Source organism: Suncus etruscus, chromosome 3 (genome assembly GCF_024139225.1).
Source record: "Suncus etruscus isolate mSunEtr1 chromosome 3, mSunEtr1.pri.cur, whole genome shotgun sequence".
NCBI classification, from domain to species: Eukaryota; Metazoa; Chordata; class Mammalia; order Eulipotyphla; family Soricidae; genus Suncus; species Suncus etruscus.
The window spans coordinates 23552696-23577364 of record NC_064850.1 but is presented as its reverse complement, the minus strand read 5'-3'; the positions used below and the strand labels follow the sequence as shown (position 1 = coordinate 23577364).

The window sequence follows — 24669 nt, the reverse complement described above, 5'->3', positions numbered from 1 at the left end:
GCTCATAATTTTATCATTATTTTGTTGGATACAAAGTAAAATAAAGAGACTAGAATGAGAAACGAACCCAAGGTCACTAAAAAGTTGCAAAGCCAGAACTCAATTCCAGATATCAGCCTCCAGATGCAAGGAGCACTACCATGCTTGATACAGTCTACTGGTTGGATGTTTACAGTCTGCAACTCAACCTTATTTACTTTTGTGAAGATAGGGCAGTGTTTCAAAAACAGGGATAATATGAACTTCTAGAGACCCTGGATATTCCATGGGATGAAAGGTAAAAATCTCATAAATAATATGGAATGACGTGGATATGGCGTGGAAAAGAGGACCAGTTAATAGGACAGATAAAGCATAAATAGGAAAAAATTCAGAAAGGGCCGTGATTGGAAAAAAGTTTAAGAAATACTTTTTTAGAGGTTTTACATTTCTGTAAATGTCCTGAGAAACAGTGAAGATCTCTAAATGTTAAGTTGATTTTTTTTTTTTTTTTTGGTTTTTGGGTCACACCCAGCAGCGTTCAGGGGTTACTCCTGGCTCTATGCTCAGAAATCGCTCTTGGCAGGCTGGGGGGACCATATGGCATGCCAGGATTCGAACCACCATCCTTTTGCATGCAAGGCAAACACCCTATGATCATGCTATCTCTCTGGCCCCCGAGTCAATATTTTTGAATGGTGTTTGTTTAGTGGTTATTTTCTCTACTCATTAACATATGGGATTCAGAGATGATGAATAGCTTTCCTTAAATCAGAACCTCTCAGAAAGATTTATTTTCTTTCACTGACATATTTAAAAGAAACTCCTATGAAGTAATGGAAACAACTGGCAAGCATGCATATGGGGGACTCTGATATTTAATATTACTCTGAAAGAATGGTGTTCTAATAGATCAAGGATACATACAACCATTCTCTTTGGGCATGTACATCCCTTAGCTCCATGTTGTAATATTAAATGAATTCAAATGTCACTGCCCTTTTGTTATATCACACTCCTCTGCTGGTGAGTTTCCCCTGTTCACATATTTGTTTGCAATGAATTATGTAAGATAATCATGAAAGCACTTAGTAAACCTTAGAGCAAGAAGCAAATACAAAGAGTGACAATGAAGCTGCTTATTCTTTTTTGTTTGTTTGTTTGTTTTGGGCCACACCCGTTTGATGCTCAGGGGTTACTTGCAAGGCAGACACCTTACCTCTAGCACCACCTCGCCGGCCCCGAATCTGCTTATTCTACTGTTGTATTATCAAAATCATCAATGCCACCACTTCTTCCTCTATCACTACTATGTTATTATGGGGGAAAAATCCCCAAATGGTAAGATTGACTTAGTTCCATGGCAGGCACTTCTAAAAATGACCTATATTAGGTGTCAGAAAGCAAATACAGCTTGCCTTGTGTTTTTGGAAAGGAAGTTGAATTGAATACAATCCTGTTTGCTGATGTACATACAAGCTTTCCGACTAGGAACAGAATAGAATACATGCAATAGAAAACCTTTTTAAACTGAAAAAGACCTTTTATAGAAGCAACTGCCAACTGCTGGCCCAATATAATCACCAATCAGAGGCTTTTACCGTATTCTTTGACATATCTCAAAAAAGGTAAAATAGACCACAAAAGATATAGAGTTGTACAGCAGAATGTGCATGGGTTGCAAGAAGTCTTTTTGTTTTACCTTTACCTCCAATACTTTGGTTCTGCCTATTGACCTATCCAGACCTCATTTTCTCTGCAATGTAGCAACAGTTATAATAGAAGATGTTAGGCTAGAATCACAAGAAGATCTTGAAAGTTCATTCTCATTCTAACCATGTCCATGTCCATCACTATCTATGATCTTCACTTTCTTTTCAAACACACTATTAGATCAGATAGTTGGGGTTTTGACATAAGCTGAAAAGTGTTTCCAAGAAAACTGCAGAAAATCCTAATTAATATTTTCTTCATGCCTTCACAATACAGATATCTGTATTGGTCCCAGGTTTGAAAAGTAATCTTAGAGGGGAAGATTTAGTTTTGAATTTCTACACTGCTATCCTTATAAGCTGTGCATTGTTTAGCGAATTAACTTCTTTGCACCTTAAGTTCTTGGGGATAAAAACAAAAGATTTCTTTAAGAAAAAATGTTACCATTATATTTATAATATTGGGTGGGATCATTATTATTTTAACGTTAGTTGCTATCATTAATATTGTAACTCACAGGACATGAGGTCTTGTACTGAAATGCACAGGAATCTGAAGGATGAAAAGAGATACTCATGGCAGACTGCCATTTGAAATGCTTGATTGCCAGAGGAAAAGGATATGTTTTCTTGTCTCCCTTCAGCAAATGTTTCTAGAGTGAAAGAGTTCAGAGCCAGAAATCTGGCAAACAGAATATGATTAGCCCACTCATTTCAGTAGTATCCTAATCAGGGCTGAATCATTTTTGCTACATCCCTATTCACACTGAATTTCAAACTCCATACTCCAACCTGCGCCCCACATTTATTCTTTACACATACACACATAGCAAGCTAAGTCCAACATTTTAAACAGTCACATGATTTCTCATCTAGCACATATATTAATATTAATCCCGTACTGTCTTCTGGAAGTCAGCTTGAAACTTGCTTTAAACAATCAGGTGCATTGCTTTCAAGGGATGATGTGTAAGGGTTTGATTTACAGCTAATAGAAAAATCTATTTCTTTCCGTTTCACTTCTGTCACACAATGACCGCTGTGTTCCCCACAGGAGATTCCTTCTCTTTCTGCAATAACCACCAAGATGACAGATCGCAGACAGCAATATGAGCTACCTAGGTTGACTGACACCTATTAGTTTTATGACCACTGGTTCAGAATGGCCTTGCAGTGTCCACAGCCCAGCTTAATGAAGATGGGCACGACAGCTGCCAATGGAATCAAATGTCTGTCCTCCCATCTTTTCCATCTTAAAGTCCATCAAACTTTCATCTTCACTACAAAACAGCTGTTGCAGCAAACACTCAGCTAGTCAATCACTGCAGATGATCTATGCAATTGTCTTTGGAAAGTGAGCTGGGATTCTGCTTTACTGAAAGGATGACACCAAAAGCAAAAGGAAGGATGGAATAAAGCTGTCCTTTCTCTGAGTAATAAAATGTATCAAGATTAGAGAGCATATTTAGTGTAATATAAAATAAATGTAAATCCTCTGAAAAGTTGTAAGTGCACATGTAGAAACCACTCGTATAATCATGTCTCTATACAAAGTAATATCACTTTCTTGTTAGAACAAAGAAGACAGAAATTTCCTAGGCTATAGAGCACAAGTATTTAGACCTGTTATTGGTAAGAATGAATGCTGTAATTTCCAACTCCTGTTTTGATAAAGGTAACCTCTCTGAACTTTTTGTATTCCCAAGAAGGTCCAACTTCCAACTCAATTATCATTTAGTGGTAAATAATTTGCAAATATAGCAAGAATTCCTCTCATGTACTTGCATTTCTCCCTTTACTTTCTAACTTTGCTTTCTCCCACTAAGAGGTAAAATCTATCAGTCCTCTCACAGAATTTGGCTTGACCCTAAAACTTGCTTTGATCAATATACTGTGATGAAAGTAATACTGACTGACTTCCAAATCTTCAAAAGCTCTCAAAATTTTTAATATTGTTGTTATGACTCATTTGAAATATATTATTGCTGTCATATGAGTAAATGCAGAATATGGAAAGTGTGAGGTCATGTGGGGCCAGAGAAAGACACACCAACTCTAATTCAGACAACCAATTGTCACCCACATAAATGAGACCACCAAGTAGTCAAACTACCTGATGGCAATAGTCACATGAGGACCCCAATTGGACACATACAGAACTATTCAACTGGGGAGAGCCAAAACTGTTGACCCACCAAATCATAAACAAACAGCAATTTTGTTTGAAATACCACATTCAACATACTGTTTAGAGCAATTTGTAAATTGGAAAGAATTAATTGAACCATACTTCATGAGCTACTTCTCCAAAGTTTGCTAACTGAGCTGTGGATAGAAATCACATCAAAAAACTAGAAAACCAATCTCAAATTAGTGCTTCAGCATTTGTTAATTCTTGCTCCTGAACCACTTACTGAGTATTTTCACTCTAAAGCCTTTGAGGAAGGATAAAATTCCACAAATCAAAACATTCCAGGAATCATATGAGATAGCACATATACACATTTGAGCAAAAGGTTTGGCAATCAGAAAGTCTTTCAGTCTTATCACCTCAGTTTACTTATTTGAGTAAATAAAAGCTGTTTGAGCATCAAAAGCAAGAACTTTGCAAAATTCTTATCATTTGAATAATAATGTATAACTTAATGTATTATACATGATCGATATTCAAACCATACCTATTGAGCTTACGATCAAATATCCATAATATATGTCTTGTTTTCATAGTGTAATATTTCATGGAAATTGTTAAATAAGTGATAGGAACAAAACTGTAGAGAAATAAACTTTAGTAGCTTTGTTGAATTATCTTTATCGAATTGATCTTCTGTTTAGGCCAATGGTGAAAACTGCAATTCTCCAGACTGTATAATAAAAGTTTGATATAGCTGTTTTGGACACCTTGTGAAAATGAGAGTAGCACTTATGGTCCTTATGATTTCTTGCAGCTGTAAAATTCATTTATTATAACTATATTGGTTAGTACTTCCCAAATATTTATTAAATTATGTCAGTTTATATAGATTTTTTGTGTAAATCACAAAATATCTTAATCACTAACAACCTTATAATATGAGTTTATTATTGTCATTTGAGATCATTGCCTGCCTGCTCTGTAGAGTAAGTTTAACTCTGACACAGTCATGAATCCTGTCTGTGACACTTTCCCACAGTCATGGCAGAGCCAAATATTTTTCATGGAGGCTGAGACCAAATGACCTATAAAGTCCAGTATGTTTACTTTCTGGACCCTTTAGGACAAGTTTGCTAGGCCTGTGATTTGCAGGAACCTGCTGGGAGAATTATCGGTGACATTAGAGTTTATAGAGGTAGAAATCCTGCTTTCTTTTCAGGAGACTGAAGTCTCTTTATTGTCTCCCTCACTTAATCACTCACTCATTACACCTAATCTTTCAAAGAGCAGTTCACAGGCAATCATGTGCTATAGAAAAAAAAAAAAAAAGAATGTTCAAGACCTCTGAAAGAACAGCTGAGGAAATGTCAACTCTGGTCCCTGTTCACGCATCTAGTTAAGAATACAAGATCATTGGCCTCCTGTAGCTAGAGGCCATGGAGCTACCCTCAACACTAATTGAAAAATAAGGAATGAAAAGATTTCCTTTCAACACGAACTTGAATGACTGGAATTACATCTTTATTATCTGAAGTGGGAGCTTGTGACTTGTCAACCTCCACCTGTTCAGGCATCAGGAAGGAAAAAAAAAATAAAGAAACACTGAGAAATTAGCCTCTGGCTGGTCATCTCATTATAGATCAGTTATAGCCCATTTTTAGCAAGCCTGATGGATAAAAACTCAACCTGCTAATAGAATGCATCTGAGATTTGCTATGCATAATACAAAATTACCCAGTGCTTCAGAAATAAAAGATTCAGCACTGAGAAATACAGAGCTTCAAAGGAATTTGTTTAAAATGCACAGAAATGGAGATAAATGCTTCTGAATTGATGAACTACATTGATTGAGGAATATAATTGCATTTGCAAAGAAAAATGACAATTAACTGTCCATCTTTCAGAAACAAGCCTCTTTTACAAAATGACACACCAGAGAGCAATACTTTAAATGTTGGGATGTGCTATGTAAATTAGAAGAGTTATAATTATTTTTAATCTTTATAATTTCTTTTTCTCTTGATTCATAGTTATCTAAAATAACCATTTCCCTTACTCCTGGAGGAATTGTCTCAGGGGTGCAGATTCTGATCCTCAGCAGGAAAAAGGACTACCACATGCCTCTCTTCCCACTCTCAATGCCACCTTATTTGAGTTTTTACTAAATTTGCCTTTGATAATTTAAGCACTTTGCCAAGAAGACTTTCAAAATCCTGTATCTTGTCATAATAATAGTCTCTTGGCACTGGCAGAATATATAATTTTATAACTCATTTCACTTACACATCAAAAGTTGGATGAGTACCTGTTTGTTTTACTCACAGATATTGTGCTGAATCAAAACCAGAGGCAGTTTCTAAGATTTCCAAATTAAATAAAAAAGGGTAATCAGTTAAATATGAATTTCAGAAAAATTTCAGATATCAATTTAGTATAAATTTAGTATAGTCTCAAGTATTTCTTGAGACTCTCTTAAAATACAAAAATAAAAGAAACTAGTTATTGGGGACCAGATAGATTAGGTAGGGTGCTGTAAAATCATCCCAGGCGTCGTTACCTCCAAGCCCAGGAGAACACAAGAAATAATCCAAGCCAGGCTGAGAATAAAACACTTGTAGACTGGCCATCTTCTACCTAGTCTGCAACGCCAACCCTGCCTGCCAGAACTGCTGTTTTATTGAGTACAGAGACCACCCCAAGGTTGGATAACTATCCTGAGCCTGTCCTACACAGGTTTCCAGATAAGACAATCTTTGTTTTGGATGAAACCAAGTTGTAGACAAACATACAAAGAAACCAGGGATGATCTTTGCTTTGGGTAAAATAATGTGTAACCAACAGGGTGTTTGTCTTGCACATGACAGACCCGGATTCAATCCCCTCATCCCATATGCTTAGAGTGATCCCTTTGTGCAGATTTAGGAGTAAGACTTAAGCATAGCAGGGTGTGGCTTATAAACAATAAAGAGAAAGAAAGCTAGTTATTTTTAGAAATATCAATTTTAGTTGGATGTCATGGGTTTCTTTTGTTAAATTTTGTGATGCTGCCTGACCCCAAAGGAACTTTACTATCTTTGAAAAATTGATTAATCAAATCATCTCACAGTGAAATGTAAAGTAATAACTATGAACAGGAGAGAAGTTTAGAAACTAATGATAAATTGTTTTTGAGAGATTTGACTTTCTCAATGAAGTAAAGATGAGTTTTCCAGTGCAGTTTTTAATATAAAGGTATATAAAGGTCTATAAAGGTATCAACCAGGGGAAAAAGTGAAAACATAAATGCAATGAGTGAAATAAAATCTGTAGCTGGGAGTAGGACTGATTAAGAGGAAGGAGACCAGGAAACAGAAACACAAATGGTAGAAGTACTTGATGAATCATCAATCAATGTGAATACCTAGTGGGCAGTGGCATCTTTCATTCTAAATACATCCAAGAGTAATTTTTACTTCTATAATGATCAATGCTACAATAACAATATTACGTATGTGTTTTGTTTTGTTTTTATCAATCCATTTTTTAGTGTTTAAGAACTATGTTGGTCACCCAAAGTAGCATATTTTTACTCTTAAGAGTCAGAGTTCAGTGAGGAAACAATCATGATCAATATATATTAACAATTCTATAGTTTATTTTTATTAAAATGAGAATAAGTAAGCTCTTCTAACAAAATCCATGTGATGAAGTTGGTGACAAGTAGAGGTCAATTCAGGTATGTTAAGAGTTAGTTTTGGTTCAGTGTATAGAAAGTGTGATGTGCTCACACAATTCTATATCTAGTTGGTTTTATTCAACAGGTCATGAAGAATCCATGGGAGAGTGGCATAATTAGATTGACATATCACAGAACAGGATATGATTATTGGGGATAATAGGAAGCTCTATATAAACATATGGGTGTTCTGGTTGAAACTGATATGGGGATAGCTTAGAAAGCATAGAGCCAACTATCACTTTAAGGAACTTGTGATTAAATTTTAAGTTTAAGGTTCAATCATGGGTCAATGTCTCGGGTCTTTCATTAATTATTATTAGATAATCAGTATGTAAAGAAAGTTCAGTGAGCATATATGATATATACTCTACTAACCATTCTTCTGCAAATACTCTTCCAATTTTTCTCCCCTGAGTAACTCAGAACTTCAAACAAGTTGCTAAGTCATTCAAAGACAGGTAACAGCCAGAGGAAGGAAACTGTTTCTGCTTTGAAAGTTAACACTTAAAATATTTTGATCAAGTCATTTATGTTTCTTTAATTTTGATTATATCAGCTTAAAATTAGGATGATTAATAACCATATCACATTACTTCCACTGGAAAAACTCTATGATGAGGAACAAAAGATCATTAATATTCTCTGTAACACTGAAAAGCAGTCTAGAAATTCCAGGTAATTTTAGAAGAAAATATACTAAATCTATAACTACAAGGTAGAACTGACAAAATTTTGAATACTGATTTTAGGTGTAGTATCAATATTGTATGAATTGAAACCAAGTTACCCTTTCCTGCATAATTTATCATAATTACACATTACATATTTACTACATCATTGCTCTAAAATATTTATTGGATACTTAATGTGTACAAAAAAAAATAAATGTACTAGCCATTTGGAAGACTAAAAACTAAAACAATCAAAGCAACTCATGAAAATGTCTCCTTTCATGCCCCTTTCATGTCCTTTTTAAAATCAAAGCATGACCTTATGATACTTCCCTTTTTTTGGACAGATTGCATACTTTTCTTTTCATGACAAACCATCTTTAGTCAAGAGCTCCTTGGGTAGTTAATGGTGTCTTGTGATGATCCTTAAAACTCTCCTCTCATTTTGCTCTTGATTAAAAAGAAAGAAAACGCGGAATCTAAGCCCTTGACTGATTTACACTTCAATTTAATTTCTCCCTTTCTCTTTCCTCTTCCCTTTCACTGGATGAAACCTTCCATGTAATTAGGCTCGAAAGCTCTCATCAAAATGTTTGATTGAACTGCAGCACACTGAATTTCCCTTTCAGGAGGCTGGGGTAGAGCATGAAGGGACCCTGGTGGGGGGGGTAGCTTGCCTGGCATGGAGTGGACATTCTGAGATGGAAATTAAAGAAAGCAGTGTAAATGGTTGGTATATCTGGGCCATGAAACATTCTGCTGCTATTGTGCTGATCTGTTACTCCAAGAACTTTCTCAGTCTTACTGTCCATAGCCAAGTAGGTGACACTTGGAAAGCAGGGGTAGTAACATTGTACTGTAGGAGGAAGAAAACAAAATGGAGTCTGAAAGTTTGTGTTGCAGCCTCTATCTACCCTTACCTTGCAAAGTCTCATTTGGGAATAATTCACAATCTCCAGGTGCAAGTCTCTGCACATGAAAAATCGTCTGATTGGGAAAAATCTCTAAAGTTATCCTACAAATTCAGAATTCAAAATCTCATGCCTGCAAAACAGTCTATGAGACTGATAAAGTCTTTCATTCAAAAATCTGTTTCCAGGCTTTTATTAGTTTAAGTCCTGAGAAACTGAATGTTCAGGTTCTGGGTGTGTCTATTGCATTACATGTGTAAAGTGATTACTATCCAAAAAGAACAGAAATGATTGGATTTTCTTTTTCTTTGGGGGTAGTGTAGTGTAGTAACAAATATCAAATGCAGAGACTCATACATGCAAGACATACACTCTACCATTGAGGTGAAACCCTGACATTATATGGCCCCTATGCAACAGTGTTTGTATTAATCAATGCTTCCAGAAATTCTGGGGTGAACTGAATTCTGCTAGCAAAGGCAGTAGCATATTTTTGGGCTCTTGCAATGAACCACCAACCCAGATGACTGAGAATCTCTGGCCTCTGAGCAGTCTTTGAGAGGTTTCCCCAAAATATATAAAAATCATCATCATCATCATCAATTAAGTCTCCCCCTTTTTAAAATTACAACTGGAAGCTTAACATGCATTTAGTGCATTGAACATGATATCAGAGCAGTAAGAAATAGTTACTGTGTTGTCTCTACAATTGTAATGCACAATGGACTTAGTCCTCCTCTCTCATCATCACATTTCAGACAAGGAGTTAATTAGGCTATTGTCAAGGCCTTCTTGCTGCAGTGTTGTTTTTTTTTTTTTTCCTTTCTAGCTTAGATATTTACCCAATTGTACGCACAATAAATGCACACTTTAAAGTCATTGTCACTGTTAAAAATATCTGGTTCATCAGTTTTATTCAGATAATTAAGGCTCTGCTGTTACATGTATGAAAGACCAAATTAAAGGAAGTTTAAAAGTGCTCTAAGAAGTGACCGAGAGAATGCAGAGACTGATTTGCCAGTAGCAAGAGCATGTTCAATCTCCAGCACTTCAGAGGATCCTGAGAAGCTCCACAGTAACCTGGGTAATTGAACTGATGATGGATTGATTCAAAAATAATTTGAAAAGTTCTTAGATCCTCCAGTTCTTGTATCTAGCTGAGTAGAACTTTCTTCAAAATTAATTAACTAACTAAATAATAATAATAAAAGTAACTAATGAGTGAATGGCTCTTCCACAATTTATCTGAATGTTGCCCATCAGTACTGAGAGGCACCAGCAAATGAATACTACTAACTGTGTCAGATGTCAAGTCAAAAAATGTAATACTCTTTTTTAGCAGCTTAGAGAACAAAAACCAGGAATGTTTGGTGGTTTGTCTAAAATTATAATTTAAGGAGAAAAACCTATCATAACTGTTGGAAACTTAACCTCATAATAAATGGGTATTTAATGAATTATAAATCCAGTTCTTGAGTCACGTAGGGTGTTCGCTGACCAGTAGAAGACACATCATTCTGATACCTGACTGACTATGTAGCCATTCATTCCGATCCAAACTCTATAATATATCTGCTCTCTAAGGTTGAATAAGAAGCACAACTAATTATGTATACTGCAAGATTGTAAATAATGAAAGGGTTGTCTTCAATATTAAGAAATTTGATCAGGGCCTGGAAGGTGGCGCTAGAGGTAAGGTGTCTGCCTTGTAAGCGCTAGCGTAGGACAGACAGCGGGAAAGCGGTTCGATCCCCCGGCGTCCCATATGGTCCCTCCAAGCCAGGGGTGATTTCTGAGTGCATAGCCAGGAGTAACCCCTGAGCGTCAAATGGGTGTGGCCCAAAAAACAAAACAAAACAAAACAAAAAAAAAAAGAAATTTGATAATAAATTTGATGTAAATTTGATATATGTTCCGAGAATATACCCCAGGAACATAAAAATACATATAAGAATGCCCTCTGCACACCTAAATTCATTGAAGCTCAATTTACAATAGCCAGAATCTGGAAACAACCCAGATGCTCAACAACAGATGAGTGATTAAAGACACGGTGGTACATATACACAATGGAATACTATGCAGCTGTCAGGAAAAATAAAGTCATGAAATTTTCCTATACACAAATGGACATGAAAATTATTATACTGAGTGAAATCAGAGGGAGAGAGATAGACGCAGAAAAATCTCACTCATCTGTGAAATTTAAGAAAAATAAATATAGTATTGTAATAATACCCAGAGACAAAAGAGATGAGGTTTGAACAGACCAGCCCTTGATAGGAAGCTTACCACAAAGATTGGTGAATGGTTAGAGAAATAACTATACCAACAACTATCATGATAATGGCAGTGAGAGAGATAGAATGCCTGTCTTGAAAAGAGAGAGGATAGTAGAGGAGGGAGAGAAGGCACTGGTGGTGGGAAAGTTGCACTGGTAAAGGGGAATATACTTTATTATTGAAACCCAACTACAAGCATGCTTGTAATCATGATGCTTAAATAAAGTATATAAAGTTTGAGCATTATGTTTTAAGGAAAAAAATCATGGTCAAACTGAATTTTTATTAAGAGACCCTTAAGCTTTATTGTATCTGAAAAATAGTTTTAATATTCATGTTTTGAGACTGACTGTGTACATTAAACATTTTTCAGGAAAAAAGAAATTTGTCCATGATTGAACATATTACTTGACCTATTAAGTCCAATAAATTCAAGTGTTAACTCTTTTTTAGGTGGAAGAATGTAACTCTATGAAGCCCTTTTTGTTTTTCTGTAATTTCATTATCATAATATTTACCACCTTGAAGGGTGGTTGATAAAGTTTAAATAAGGTAAGGTAAAGCATTTAGTCCAATGCCTAACATGAATTCTGTGCACAGTTAGATATTAAGTTGAGAACATATTCATAGTGTTTATAATAAATCTTGACTATAATAAAACATTAGGAAAATCTTAAATTGAGTCGATTATTCAATTGAACAAAATTACTTTAAGAATTTTTGTATCATTCAATATAATATTGTAGTATGTTTAAATATTAGTTGTACAGGTCTAAATTCAAACTGCTTTCATAGCCAATCTGGCAATTCCCTGAGTTGCTCATATGATCCTAGACAAGTGAATCAAGCATTCCTTGTTGCCTCAGTGTCTTCATCTTTAAAATGAGAGAAACATGTGTACCTACCTCATAGGAAAATTAAATGAATTAAACCCTTAGGATAGTGTCAGGAACTGAGAAAAAAAATTTAATTGATATTGTTGGCATAAAGAGCAAGGAATATATTACTTGTAAAAGCATAGGAACCCTTTACTAAATCTACTTTAAGAATATTAGATTGGCCTCAATTAAAAAGCTCATCTAATTATGCAGAGAAATTAAATCAGATAACGACAAAAAAGGTTTCAAGTAAAAAATATAGCAAATGGGTTAAGGAGACAGGAGAGGATTTACGGTGTCTGTCTTGTGTGTTTCCTACCTAGATTTGATCCTTATTCAGTCTGTGGAGTAAGACCATTGGCTAGGATGGCTCTGCTGGTCTCTGGCCCTGTAGGACTAAAGCAGGGCCATATCCTGAAGTTCTTTAATGTAATTGTTAGCAGTGTGGCTGAGAATTATCAGGAGTACTATGGAAACCTACTCGTAATAAGGTAGGAGCCCCTAAATATATATATATTCATACAATAAAGCATTTGCTATTCAATAGGACTCTTCTCTCCAAATAATTCAAAATGTAAAATTCTCTTAACAAATGGTATTTTATTCATTCTTTTAAATTTGTAAAGAATTGTAAGCTACTAAAATTGACCCCAAATATACAAGAGGGTATTACTTTGTTTTGTCTGTGAAATAGTTTTTATAAAAATCTTTTTGCTTTTATTAAAAAAAATTTCAAAGCAACTGAAGTTATTTTAGTAGCTCTTACTTCTAAAGAAGCCCCAAAGCTTATGCTGCCAATCATAATATGCTCCTGCTGAGTCTGTCATTTGAGACTAGGATTTAATTCGGTCATGGAAATTCATTTTAAAATATTAACCTAAGTGGTGATTTTTGTTTGTAGTCATAGAGGCAACACAACATTTTTTGATGGCCATTATACCCATTGTACATATTAATCTATCTTCCCAAGACCTTTTTCATGAAGCAGCTAGACATGCCTGGACACTTCTTCAAGTCTCACATGCTAATCAAGAGTTTTTTGTGAAACAATCTCAAAATCTTCCAATTTCTCATTTGACTTTGCTATTGGGACTGATTATTCCTTCCTCTCTGTTTGAGAACCTTCATACAGCCAAACCCTGCCTCTCTCCTCCTCCTTTCCTCTAAAAGGAAAATCAAATGACAAAGGTGCAAAGCAAATACATGTTAAGTAAGACACTGACACCGGTTCAATGTCTGTCTTTCCCTATCAATCCACTTGTACTGCCTAGCAACCGAGAGAACTTCACCCTAAGTTCATTTTCATTTTAATATGCCACAGAGAAAAAGCAGCCTAAATATATAACCCCCAGTTCTGAAGCATATAATCTGTAAACCACAGAAACAGGCGGATCATTTCCATTAGTTTCTTGTGTAGCAAAAAAACACAATTTGTACTCAAAGCATGTAATTATATTCAAATTCGGAAAAACTGCCTCGGAAATAGTTGAAATTCATAGTTTGGGGGGAAGTTACTCGAAAGTGTACATGATTATATTTTATGTGGGGGAAGGCAGGGATGTTTCAAATGTGCATAAATAGGAGGGGCGGTGTGGAGCCTATCTCAGAAAATGTTGCTTCTGTGTTTCTATAGGTTTTATGTATATACTTGAGATGGGAAGCAAGGTATGAGAATTTTCCATACATATTTTTGCAAAATACTATGATGTGACTTTCAGTTGGGAAAGAAAGATATTGAGCACTCAGGTTGTTTACCCTCACTTTCTGGAGAGTGAGATACAAACAGTGCAGAAAATTCTCCCTGGCACAGGAACCAGAATCTAAACACTGTTTTATTGCATACAGAGAAAATCTTCAAAGTACCTCCAAGAATCCTTACATCTTTACACAAACTCTGGCTTTCATTGGAAAGATGCTCATGAAAAATAAAATTTTACTGATCAGTTCAATTCTTAAAAAAAATATCCATTCCTGTAAGACTTTCTATGGTTAAGAAGTGGTCAAAAATACAGGCAAAACAGGGGCTGGACTGTACAGTGGTAGGGCATTTGCCTTGCATTCGGTCAACCCAGGACAAACCTGGGTTCAATTCCCAGCATTCCATATAGTCCCCTGAGTCTGCCAGGAATGATTCTGAGCACTGAGCCTTGAGTAACTCCTGAGTGTCTATGGGTGTGGCCTAAAAACAAAAAAATGCAGGCAAAACAGATGGGAGTGAATAGGTTACAACTAAAATGGGTCATAAATTAATGAGGATTTCGTTTTTTAGAGAATAATGGAAGGCAATATTTTTTTGGAATCAGAATGCCCGATCCATAGCTGATTTTGACACTAACTAGAGGTCTTTGGCTAAGTTTTTGCTCTGCCCATTGGGAATATCAGAGGGTCAAGTGTTTCTCAGGCTCACCTTTAAACCTACATTGACTATGATGGGACAGCTGAGGGAATAGCTTTGAATTGTGCATGAGTTCCCCTGTTCTTTGCCTCTGGTACAAAAATTTTACCTTACTCTACCAGAACATCATATATAATCACCTAGTGTTTCACTAATCACTTATACCTTCATTTACTAACTCATATCAGGTAAGGGTTTTTTGATATTCCTGCTCCTTTTAATTAGTATTTTCTTGGGTTAGAATAAGTTCAAGCCTTCTGACACACAAATACTCATTATGAGCCTAGGCACTCTCACATATAATTTAGAAAGGTTTGTCAAGTACACTAATTGGTATACTTCATTAACCTGTGTCCTTTATCCTCAGCAGAAGAACTTGCTATGTTTATTTTCTGTTTCTTGAGATAATGGATGGCATGGTATAGTAGGAAGGATAAGAGCTTTGTGGTTAAAAAAAATTTCTTGCTCTTCTGACATATTCTGTTCAAACCATTTGTGCTCTTTTAATCTCACTGCTGTTGTTGATAAAATGGTGATAACATTATTAGTATAAAAGGATTATTGAAGTTAAATACAATTACTTATATAAAGCAATGAAAGTCTATCTGGTACACAATAGGTACATCTGACTCTGTGGTAGAGATGAATTACAGGCTTTATAATATCACAGTGTACCCATTTCATACATTAAGAATGTTTTGTTCAAAGGGAAAAGAAAAAAACCTGGCATGTGGTATTGGCATAAATTATGAAATTTAAAAAACAGACCTTTAAAAGCCTGGCAGACCTGCAGAAATCAGAAAGGTTTTAGATACAAAGTAGTGTCTTTAAAGACACATAAATAAAAGAATAGCGAAAATCTTGTACTGAAACTATTTTGGAGAGACAATCTCACTCAACCTAATCAATGTACAAATGAAGAAAAAAATAAATGATTTCTCCCAACTGTGACATTAAAGTATAAACAAAAATTAAGCCATAAAGAATGTCACCAATGAAAGAATTAACTCAGATAAATTTAAAAAATCAAGGTAAGCTATACAATGTCTAAAAGTTAAAAGATTAACACTTTCTTTTTAAAAAATCATATCAAAAGTCACAAGATTGGTCTGTCAGAAAATAAAACAGTTAGATCTATAGGATAGCATGCTGTGTTCTTTATCAGGATTCAGCTTCAAATTTGATTTTGAAAAATTGTTTCTAAGGAGTCCAACACAATGTTTACCATCTTCTCTTTAATTTTTGAGTTTCAATATCAGCAAAAATAGCACAAAGAGAAGCTGTCTATTTTCAGATATGAAAATATTTGTCTCGAGAAGACCTACTTTTTCTTAGAAAATGATTTTGTTCAAGATTCTAGTTTTCTGTGCCAGAGCAATAGTACAGCATGTATGGTATTTGCCTTGCAATGGAGCCAACCCAGATTTGATACCTGGCATCCCATATTGTCCACTGAGCACTCACAATGAGTAAATTCTAAGTGCAGAGCCAGGAGTAAATTTTGAATACAAACAGTTTGACAAATAATAATTCTAGTTTTCAATGGATATTCAATAGCATATAGGAATGCTTATATTCTGTACAAGTTTTCTAGAACAGGGCCCCAGTTTGAATTTCCAAAAGAGTTCCAGAATATTTTTGGAAGCTTCTCTCTTTTCACTTTACTAGATTACTCAGTTTCTACATAGTTTTTCCAAATTTGGTTTTCCAGAATAAAATGTGACATGCATTTTGAAACATAAAAAGACAACTATCAAAAAAGCACAAGCTGACCAACCAAGAGGGTTGTTCTTTTTTAGTGCTATAAGTTAGAAAATTCATGCTAAATTTTATCCTACACTTCCTTTTAAAGAAAGGAAATGAATCAACAACTTGAAGGCAAAATGAGCTATCAGAGACAGAAAGATGAGAACTATATTTAACTTCAATCTGTCAACCAACAAACATTCAATATTTAAATTGGATTTTGTACAAGGAATTGAAGAGCATTATCACTTAAATATTTTACATAAAATATTTAACCTTCAAACATAGTTTATAATGTACAAAACACAGCTTGTTTAGTTTTCTATATAAATTGTGTGCCATATATATGGTATCATGATGCCAAGCTATTCTCAGTTTGAAGAGTAAAAAACATTAAAAAAAAAACCTACATGGTGGGAAGCTTGTCACAAATAATAAGAGTGCAGTTAGGGCAGAGAAGGGACCATAATGGCAAAGATAGTTGGAAATGTGCTCTGGACAAGAACTAGTCACTGAAAGGAGATTAAATGAAATGCATGATACCCCTTCAGTAACAATATTTGCAAATTACAGTGTCTAGAAGGAAAAAGGTAAGAAACACACAGGGGAAGACAGAGAGAAAGAGAGAGATTGAGAGAGAGAGCGAGAGAGAGAGAGCATATGCCCTAGAGACAGCAGGCAGGGGGAAGGGTGGGAGGGAAAGGAAACCAGGGGCATTGGTGATGAAATGTGCCTGGTAAAGAGTGTTATATATGGTTTGACTGAAATTCAATTATGAACAATTTTGTAACCGTATCTCACTGTCATTCAATTAAATAATTTTTAACTTAAAAATACTCGGAATAATCAAATGAGTTATTTGGGTTCCCAAAGTTCCCAAATGAATGATATAGCAAAGAATGAGACTATAAATATAAATGTAACTATAAATTTGATATTTTTCTTTACCATACCTATTCCACACTCCAAATCACAAAATCTTTTAGACCTTCACCATTATATACCTGTCATGCTTACTTGAACATATTTTCAAAATACCTTTTTTAAACATATGAATACAAAATGTATTTGCCCTGTTTTTTTTTTCTGCACACTTTTTCCTATACACTGAAATACATTGCTTAGGGTTTATATTGCTAAAGTCTTTATATATATTTATGAGTTTCAAATTATAAACTTACTCAAGATTCATTAACTTACTCAAGATTCAAAATTGTGTCACAAAGTACTTAGGATACTTCACATTTGTTTTAATATAAACTTGCATTCCTATGAAATAACAAAAGTGACACAATTGGTACTTATGTTAAATGTACATTTTGGATTATCAAAGAAATACCTCAATGTCTCAAATGCATGCTTTGCAGTTAGGACACAGAGGTTCAGTCTCTGTACTGTATCGTTCCTCAAGCATCAGTATGAGGGACCCAAAAGATGAGTTTACAGTAGCCTCTAAGCACTGTCAATTGTCACCCTCATCCCCCACTTACATCAATATAGGGAATATTTTCAGTAGCACATTAGTCCAATTTACCAAGTTTTAATATTTTTTACTTAAATCTGAGATGTGAATCAAGTTGATGGTATATAAAAGTTAGTTAACCTTAATTCTTAAGGGAAAGCATCCTGGTCCAGAATCATAGCGTGTCACATGAGCCTGAGGTTTAGACTATAGAAGATTATGCAGTGCATGTGGCTGCAGTCAGAATTATTCTGCACATCAACATGTACACTAGGCCACATAAGGTAAACTCAGATAAAAGAAAATACAAAACATAAACAAACCTGCTGGTTTTTTCATATATATATATATATATATATGTATGTATGTATGTATATATATATGTATGTATGTATGTATGTATGTATGTATGTATGTATACTGAAAGTAAGTAAAAGTGGGGCCGGAGAGATAGCACAGTGGTAGGGTGTTTGTCTTGCATGCGGTTGACCCAGGACAGACCTGGGTTCAGTTCCTGGTGTCCCATGTGGTCTCTCTAGCCAGGAGCAATTTCTGAGCACATAGTCAGGAGTACCCAACAGGATACTAACAGGAGTAACCCCTGAGTGTCTGTCACCAGGTGAGCCCAAAAACCAAAAAAAATAAAGTAGGTAAATGTTGTTTGATTTCCAGATACCATCTCTGTAAATTGCTTACATTACAGCTGAAAGTTTTATTTATTTATTTATTTATTTATTTATTTATTTATTTATTTTACTTTCAGTTTGAGTTCAGTAGAAATCCATTAAGTTCTACAGTGTTTTAGATATTTCTCCATAAGTAGACTCTGGGGGAAAAGGGGTTATAGATTGAATATTACCTTCCCTCCTTACTATCCTACCCTAAGTTTTTATGATGAACCAGGACTTTAGACTGAGAATATTTAGAGTTTGTACTTTCAGACTGTGAGAGTATTGAGAGTTAGTACCTCTAAAGATGTGGCTTTTAAGGGGCTATTTTAATCTAATCTGACCAATATTCTAATAAAAAAGTACTTACAACACGATATTGTTGTGCATATAGACAGACTCTGGAGCATGGAAAGAGACAAAACAAAAGCAGATGTCTACAACTTGAGAAACCACCAAAGAAATCAAATAAGCCCAATTAATAATTCAAAAAAAATAGAATACTGTTTTTCACCCCAGTACTCAGCATGTGTGTGTGTGTGTGTGTGTGTGTGTGTGTGTGTGTGTGTTTATGGCACTGACAAATTAACACAGGGAGGAAAATATGATTTTTATTCACAGATTTGCCTCCCAGATCATGCAAGGAACTTTATAGCAAAGAAGTCATTTAAGGTTCAACCAGTGTAATATTAAATGATTAACTCTTACAGATTAAAGTCTAATCACAAAAGAATATTACTATGGAGTTCTAGCTCTCAAAAATTTGGTAAAAATTTCCTGAAATAAATTATTACAAGTTTTCATTTTCTTTCCCTTTGACATGACAGCTTTTGCCTTCTCTGCCACCCAGTGTCCCAAGCAGAAAGTTTCTAAAGAATTCATACTATGATACTGTAATTAGCCTGTGATGGCCTTTCAAGAGCACCTCATTCTCCAGAACCTCCATTTGTCAGCAAATTTTAGAGAAGACAAATAATGCCTCTAGAGGAGAGACTAGAAGAAACCAATTTAATTAATTTATCACCAAGGCCAAAGTTGTATAAATCTTATCATTTTATCTCTCAACCAACACAATAAATTATTCAGAAAACTGGATCTCAAGAAGAAAGAGAAAAAGAAAGTGGTTTCAAAGTAGCTGGCTGAGCAAAAGAAAGTGCTCAATAGATCACTGCAAAACATGCCCCATGGCTAGAAAAACTAAAGAGGGAGGTCTTCAAATAAAAGGTTTTCATATAAAAGAACATGAGCATTCTATCCAGACTTCTTGCTCACCAGAAAGCATATGCTCCCATATTTGGAATTACTACCATATTTCTTTTAAGATGATGTAACTGCCCTTCTGTTGCCCCTCCATAAACACTGATTCCAGAAAAGACTTTCCCCTAAATATATTGTGACTCTGCTCCCTGTATTACCAAGTGGTTCCCCAAATGCCAAAGTCAATAAAGTCTACAGTTTTAAGGAAGATAGAATATAAAGAACAACTGTTTATAGGATCCTTGAAGATAATTGTTTCTTAAATTATAAATATTAAAATATTGTATGGGAAGGTGGGCATGGGAAATCATAAAGCCAGAACAGAAGAAAAAGGAAAGAAAAATACACCAAACTTCATTATGAAATAAAATGTTGGCAAACAAAAATATTTTTGTATAATTGTATTCCATTTTATTAAATGTCCCTGATGCTTTGATTAATATGATAATTGAATATGGAAAAGAAGTCAAGAATAAAATATCAAAGGGTGTTTGATTAATTGAATAAATTATATTTTATAAAGAAGATGTTTATACAATCCTCATATTATAAAATGTAGAATGCATTCTAGCATATCTTTTATTAAATTTAAAAAGTAACAATATCCATATTTTATGATGTGTTAATTCATTAAGTTTGTTATCTGGTTCCTACACTACCCCTTCTATTTTTAATATTGTAGTAATCTCTCCACAGATGATCAAAATACTTTGGATATTATCCTAGCTAATCATATACCTTAGTTTTCCTCAATATCTTAGTTTTTCAGCCTTAGCAAGCAGCATGGAGCTGTCATGTTGTAAAATAGTCAACAAATTTTAACTGAATGACTTGAATAGAAGAATATGAATATGAAAGCAAGCAAGCAGGGAGAATCAGAAAAGACACTGACAAATAGGGGTTGGAGGTTAGATCCACTGAAAAAGAGAGTCAATGCTGTGCCAAGACAAAATCTTATTATAAGGCCATTTTGGGTAGCCCAGGCATGTGTAGGCTTAGTTTTACAGATTTATAAATGTGCTCAATTCTGGAATAAAAATTTTAGATAAATCTATATATAATTAATTTTCTAAAGATCAGAACAAAGCATGGATAAAAGCTAGCTCTTTGGAGGATTTTTTGAGCCATCTCAGTTTGTAGACCATTCTAGGGTAGGATGATTTAGAAGGCATGGATAGAAACAGCTCATCACAGAGCAGCTGAGAACTTGAAATGCTTTGGAAATGGGGAGGAGGTACAAGGAGAGTGGAAGCAAACAAAACAGCTCTTTTGAACCAAAAATGCTCTTAGACTGGGGTCTCCTTTATATTCTTTTATCAGAATGAAGGGCATTTCCATCTGTAAAGACAATAGTGTTGCTTTTATCTCTGGATTAAGGTTGGCAGAAAAAAACATCAGTAAAAATTGTTAGTTTTCTGATGCAATGCCTCCTACCTCCTCTATCATAGAGATTAAAAAAACAAAACAAAACAAAAAAAATGCAGTGATCTAAACCTTTTGTCTTGAATTAGGGGAATGCAAATGTACTCTAACACAGGAAGGGAGGCACACAAGGAAGGGCTGGGTCCTTTCAGGACACAAATAGCCAAAGTTTAGTTTGGGTTTATTGATTTCTGCTTCTCTGGAGATCAAATTCAAGAAAACATAAAATATGCAAGAAAACTATTTCATATAGTTGCATTGACTCCCCAAGTTTCAAATCAGTGAGGCTAGGGCTTGAGGACTAAACAAGGATGCTGAGAGTAGAATTCATGAACTTTCTTATATTCATCAGACAGACCCTTGAGCTATACACACCTTTTACAGCTCAGGTGGGTCACGGACTATTCCAAAGTTCTCTGTCATTTATATACTTTTTTTTTTGACATTTTTATCACATTGAATCTTAACAGATGCACATTAATGAGACACTAGTCAAAAAGAATTAGAAGGTGTGGAGCAACTGATTCTTGTGAAAATGCAATCTGAAAGGATTGTGCTTAATGTGCATAATACTCAAAGTGCAAATGGTTGGAACAGCAATGTGCATATGTACATAATACTCAAAGCCTTTGGTAGAGAGTGGAGGGGGGAGGAATAAAGGGAAAGGGAAAAAAGAGACAGAGAGAGATGGGAAGAGAGGGAGAGAGAGAAAAGAGGAGACAGATGGAAAAAGAGGAGAGAGAGAAAAGGGGAGAGAGGTGAGAGAGAGAGAGAGAAAGAGAGAGAGAGAGAGAGAGAGAGAGAGAGAGAGAGAGAGAGAGAGAGAGAGAGAGAGAAGCATGACAGATTAAGGAACCCCTGGGAAATACTGCATTGCAAATTCCATTACTTACTAGTAACTGCTTTTAACTGTTTAAATCCAGAAGAGAAAGTATTAGGACCTTGTGAATCTATAACCTCTAACTCATGCATAAAATCTTTATCTCCCTACTGATCATTTACACTAATTCACAAAAATTAGCTAATTATCACTAAGCATTTCCGTGTTTAATTAGAGCCATCAGTAATAGTCTGTCTAACCCCCTCTCCCCTCTTTTCCTTTCCCACTTTTGATCATCTCATTTCCAAGCCTGCCTTAAGACTTGTCAAGTACCCTGTCAAGGAAATTAGTTGGCTTTGGGGGTGGTTGTGCTTTTTTGTTTTTCCCTAGGTAATTTTACGGTCTTCTTTTATTTGGATTTGGATTATTAGAGAACCTTCATCGGACCAGCAAGAAACACAGCAAAAACAGCAACCAGAAAAAGATCAAACACTGATTCCTTGCCACTCTCCTCCACCAACCTTACATGCTCTGAGCTGCTTGACAACTCCATCAAATAAAATTTGAAGAAAGAGCCAGCGTACGTGCTGGCATTTTCTCAATGTGTTTCCTCTCACCACTACAGATAGCACAGAACAGAGACCCACAGCTAGGAGGCAGTGGGAAGCGTGGATGTTCAGAACAGGGACTGCAATGGTTGAGGTCTGCAAAATACAAGCTAGGGCAGGCGACCTCAGTGTGATTTTCTCATACTGCTCCCTGGTGGGCTGCTCCTGCTGTGGGGCTCTTGTGATCCCAGCTCTTCTCTCAGCTGAGTAGTGTGCATAGTAAACAAATAACGAAGTGCCTTCCTTCAGAACAGTTTACTACAGCCAACTCCTGCCTGACTGGCAGACATCACTCTGACAGAGTCAGGAATTTCAGAACTGAGTATATCTTTAAAAGCATGACTCTCTTTTCAATAGCTATGCAAGAAGGGCTCTGGCGAGCAAAACACACCCTACCTTATTGTGTAGACAAGCCTGCCCAGAGTACCTATAATTAAAATCATATGTGGATCAAGAGTGGCATTGCTGTTCCAATCATTTGCACTTTGTCGATTCTGAATGGACCTGCCTTCATCTCATACATTGCCCCCTGTCTGCTGGTTGGTTATATTAGATGGACAATTTTTGCCATTCATGCTCTTCACATCAGGCATGTGAAAAAACATAAGGTGGTTAAACAGCAGTGACCACTGATTATTAATGATATATCCTGCTTTTATACACTCAGCTCTTCTGCCTCTGACCTTTATCACACAGTCTACTTTAGAGCAGTTCAATCAACTTCACACTAAAGCCCTGGGGCTTCCTGCTATTATTTCCCCAACACTGCCTTCCAAGCCAGATCACAGAGGAGGGAAAGCAAGCCGGGAGATTAAATGAATTTTCAAAGTACAGCACTGGGGACTTCTCTGATAAGTTGTCTGCCATCACCGGGGAAGAGGGTGTAGAAGTGGACAGTGGCAAAGGAGAGAAGGTAATTTTTGTGTATATAGAAACATATACATTTCTTAAAAAAAAAAAACAGCTATAGAAGTAACTGGGGGTGGGCAGAAAACATTAGAAAACATTCTCCTTCACAGGGAAACCGGACAGTATCTTCCTTCATGCACATGCGCTGCTGCTTTACATCATGGTTCAATTCCATTTTTTCCTGCCTAGTCCCACCCTTGCCATTCCCCCCAAAAGGGGAGTGGGTTAAGGCATTGCTTGCTATGTCCCCGTTAAAAGGATAAAGAGCAGAGACCCACCGTGCCCGCCTCGAAGGGAAACAGGGGAGCGATAGATAGAAATAGGCACTGAGTGATGCTTGCTGCCATGGAAATGGTGCTCGTGCTGTGAGTGAGACCCAGGCGAGGAAGAGGAGGAAGAAGAGGAGGAAGCTACATTAGAGGAACTCCACACAGAGCTGACGATACATCCCCAGAAGAGGGACCAGATCCCAAGCGTCCAGGCCGGCCGGCGAGGAGGGTTCCGTCTCGCGTGGATTCCTAGGTGCATGGTCAACGCACTGGACCACTCCCGATGGGCAGTTTGAATTCCAGCCAGTGAGAGATAAGGAAGTTCATGGTGCCCAGCGGCCCATCATAGCAGGAGGAAGACTTGCCCAAATGTTGGAGAGAGAAGGGAGAAAGAGAAAGAAGAAATAGCTTGCGAGACAGATGATGAAAATTAAACAACTACTTAAAAAAAAAAAGAAAAAAACAATCAGTAAGGCGGCAAAAGCTTCCCCTTTGCAAGGCTTTTTTTTGATGTGTGCAAAATTTAGGATGCCAAAGTCCACCCAGGCATAGCACCGCACATCGGGAGTCCCGGAATACCACACATGTCACTGAGATAGATGTGCCAGGCGAAGCTTCCCCCCCAAAATTTCCAAGCACCTGGCGTGGGGGGTTGCTTCTGATGACTTAAGTGAGCACTTCTGGAAGCCACACACACCAAAAAAAGGTAGAAACGAAGGAAGAAGCCAAACAAGGATGCAGTCGTAGACCCAAGTCGCTTTCAGCTGAGTTTTATCCCAACATCCAAGCAAGCAGTTTGGACATATTTTTTTTTACCCCCCTTTATTT

The 24669-nt window shown here is 36.1% G+C and overlaps 1 protein-coding gene across 11 annotated transcripts in view; it reads right to left on the bottom strand.

The window, feature by feature from the left end:
* The window catches only part of LOC126003964 (neurexin-3-beta), a 1607127-nt gene that overhangs the window by 557714 nt on the left and 1024744 nt on the right, over positions 1 to 24669 (bottom strand). For 4 of the 11 annotated variants that reach the window (XM_049770313.1, XM_049770315.1, XM_049770312.1 and 1 more), the window contains exon 1: positions 23851 to 24436. The exons of the other annotated variants lie outside the window; for them this stretch is intronic. In XM_049770313.1, coding sequence (XP_049626270.1) covers positions 23851 to 24100 — 250 coding nt within the window. In that variant the 5' untranslated portion in view covers positions 24101 to 24436. Of the gene's footprint in view, positions 1 to 23850; positions 24437 to 24669 lie in introns of those variants that run through there. 11 annotated transcript variants of the gene reach the window in all.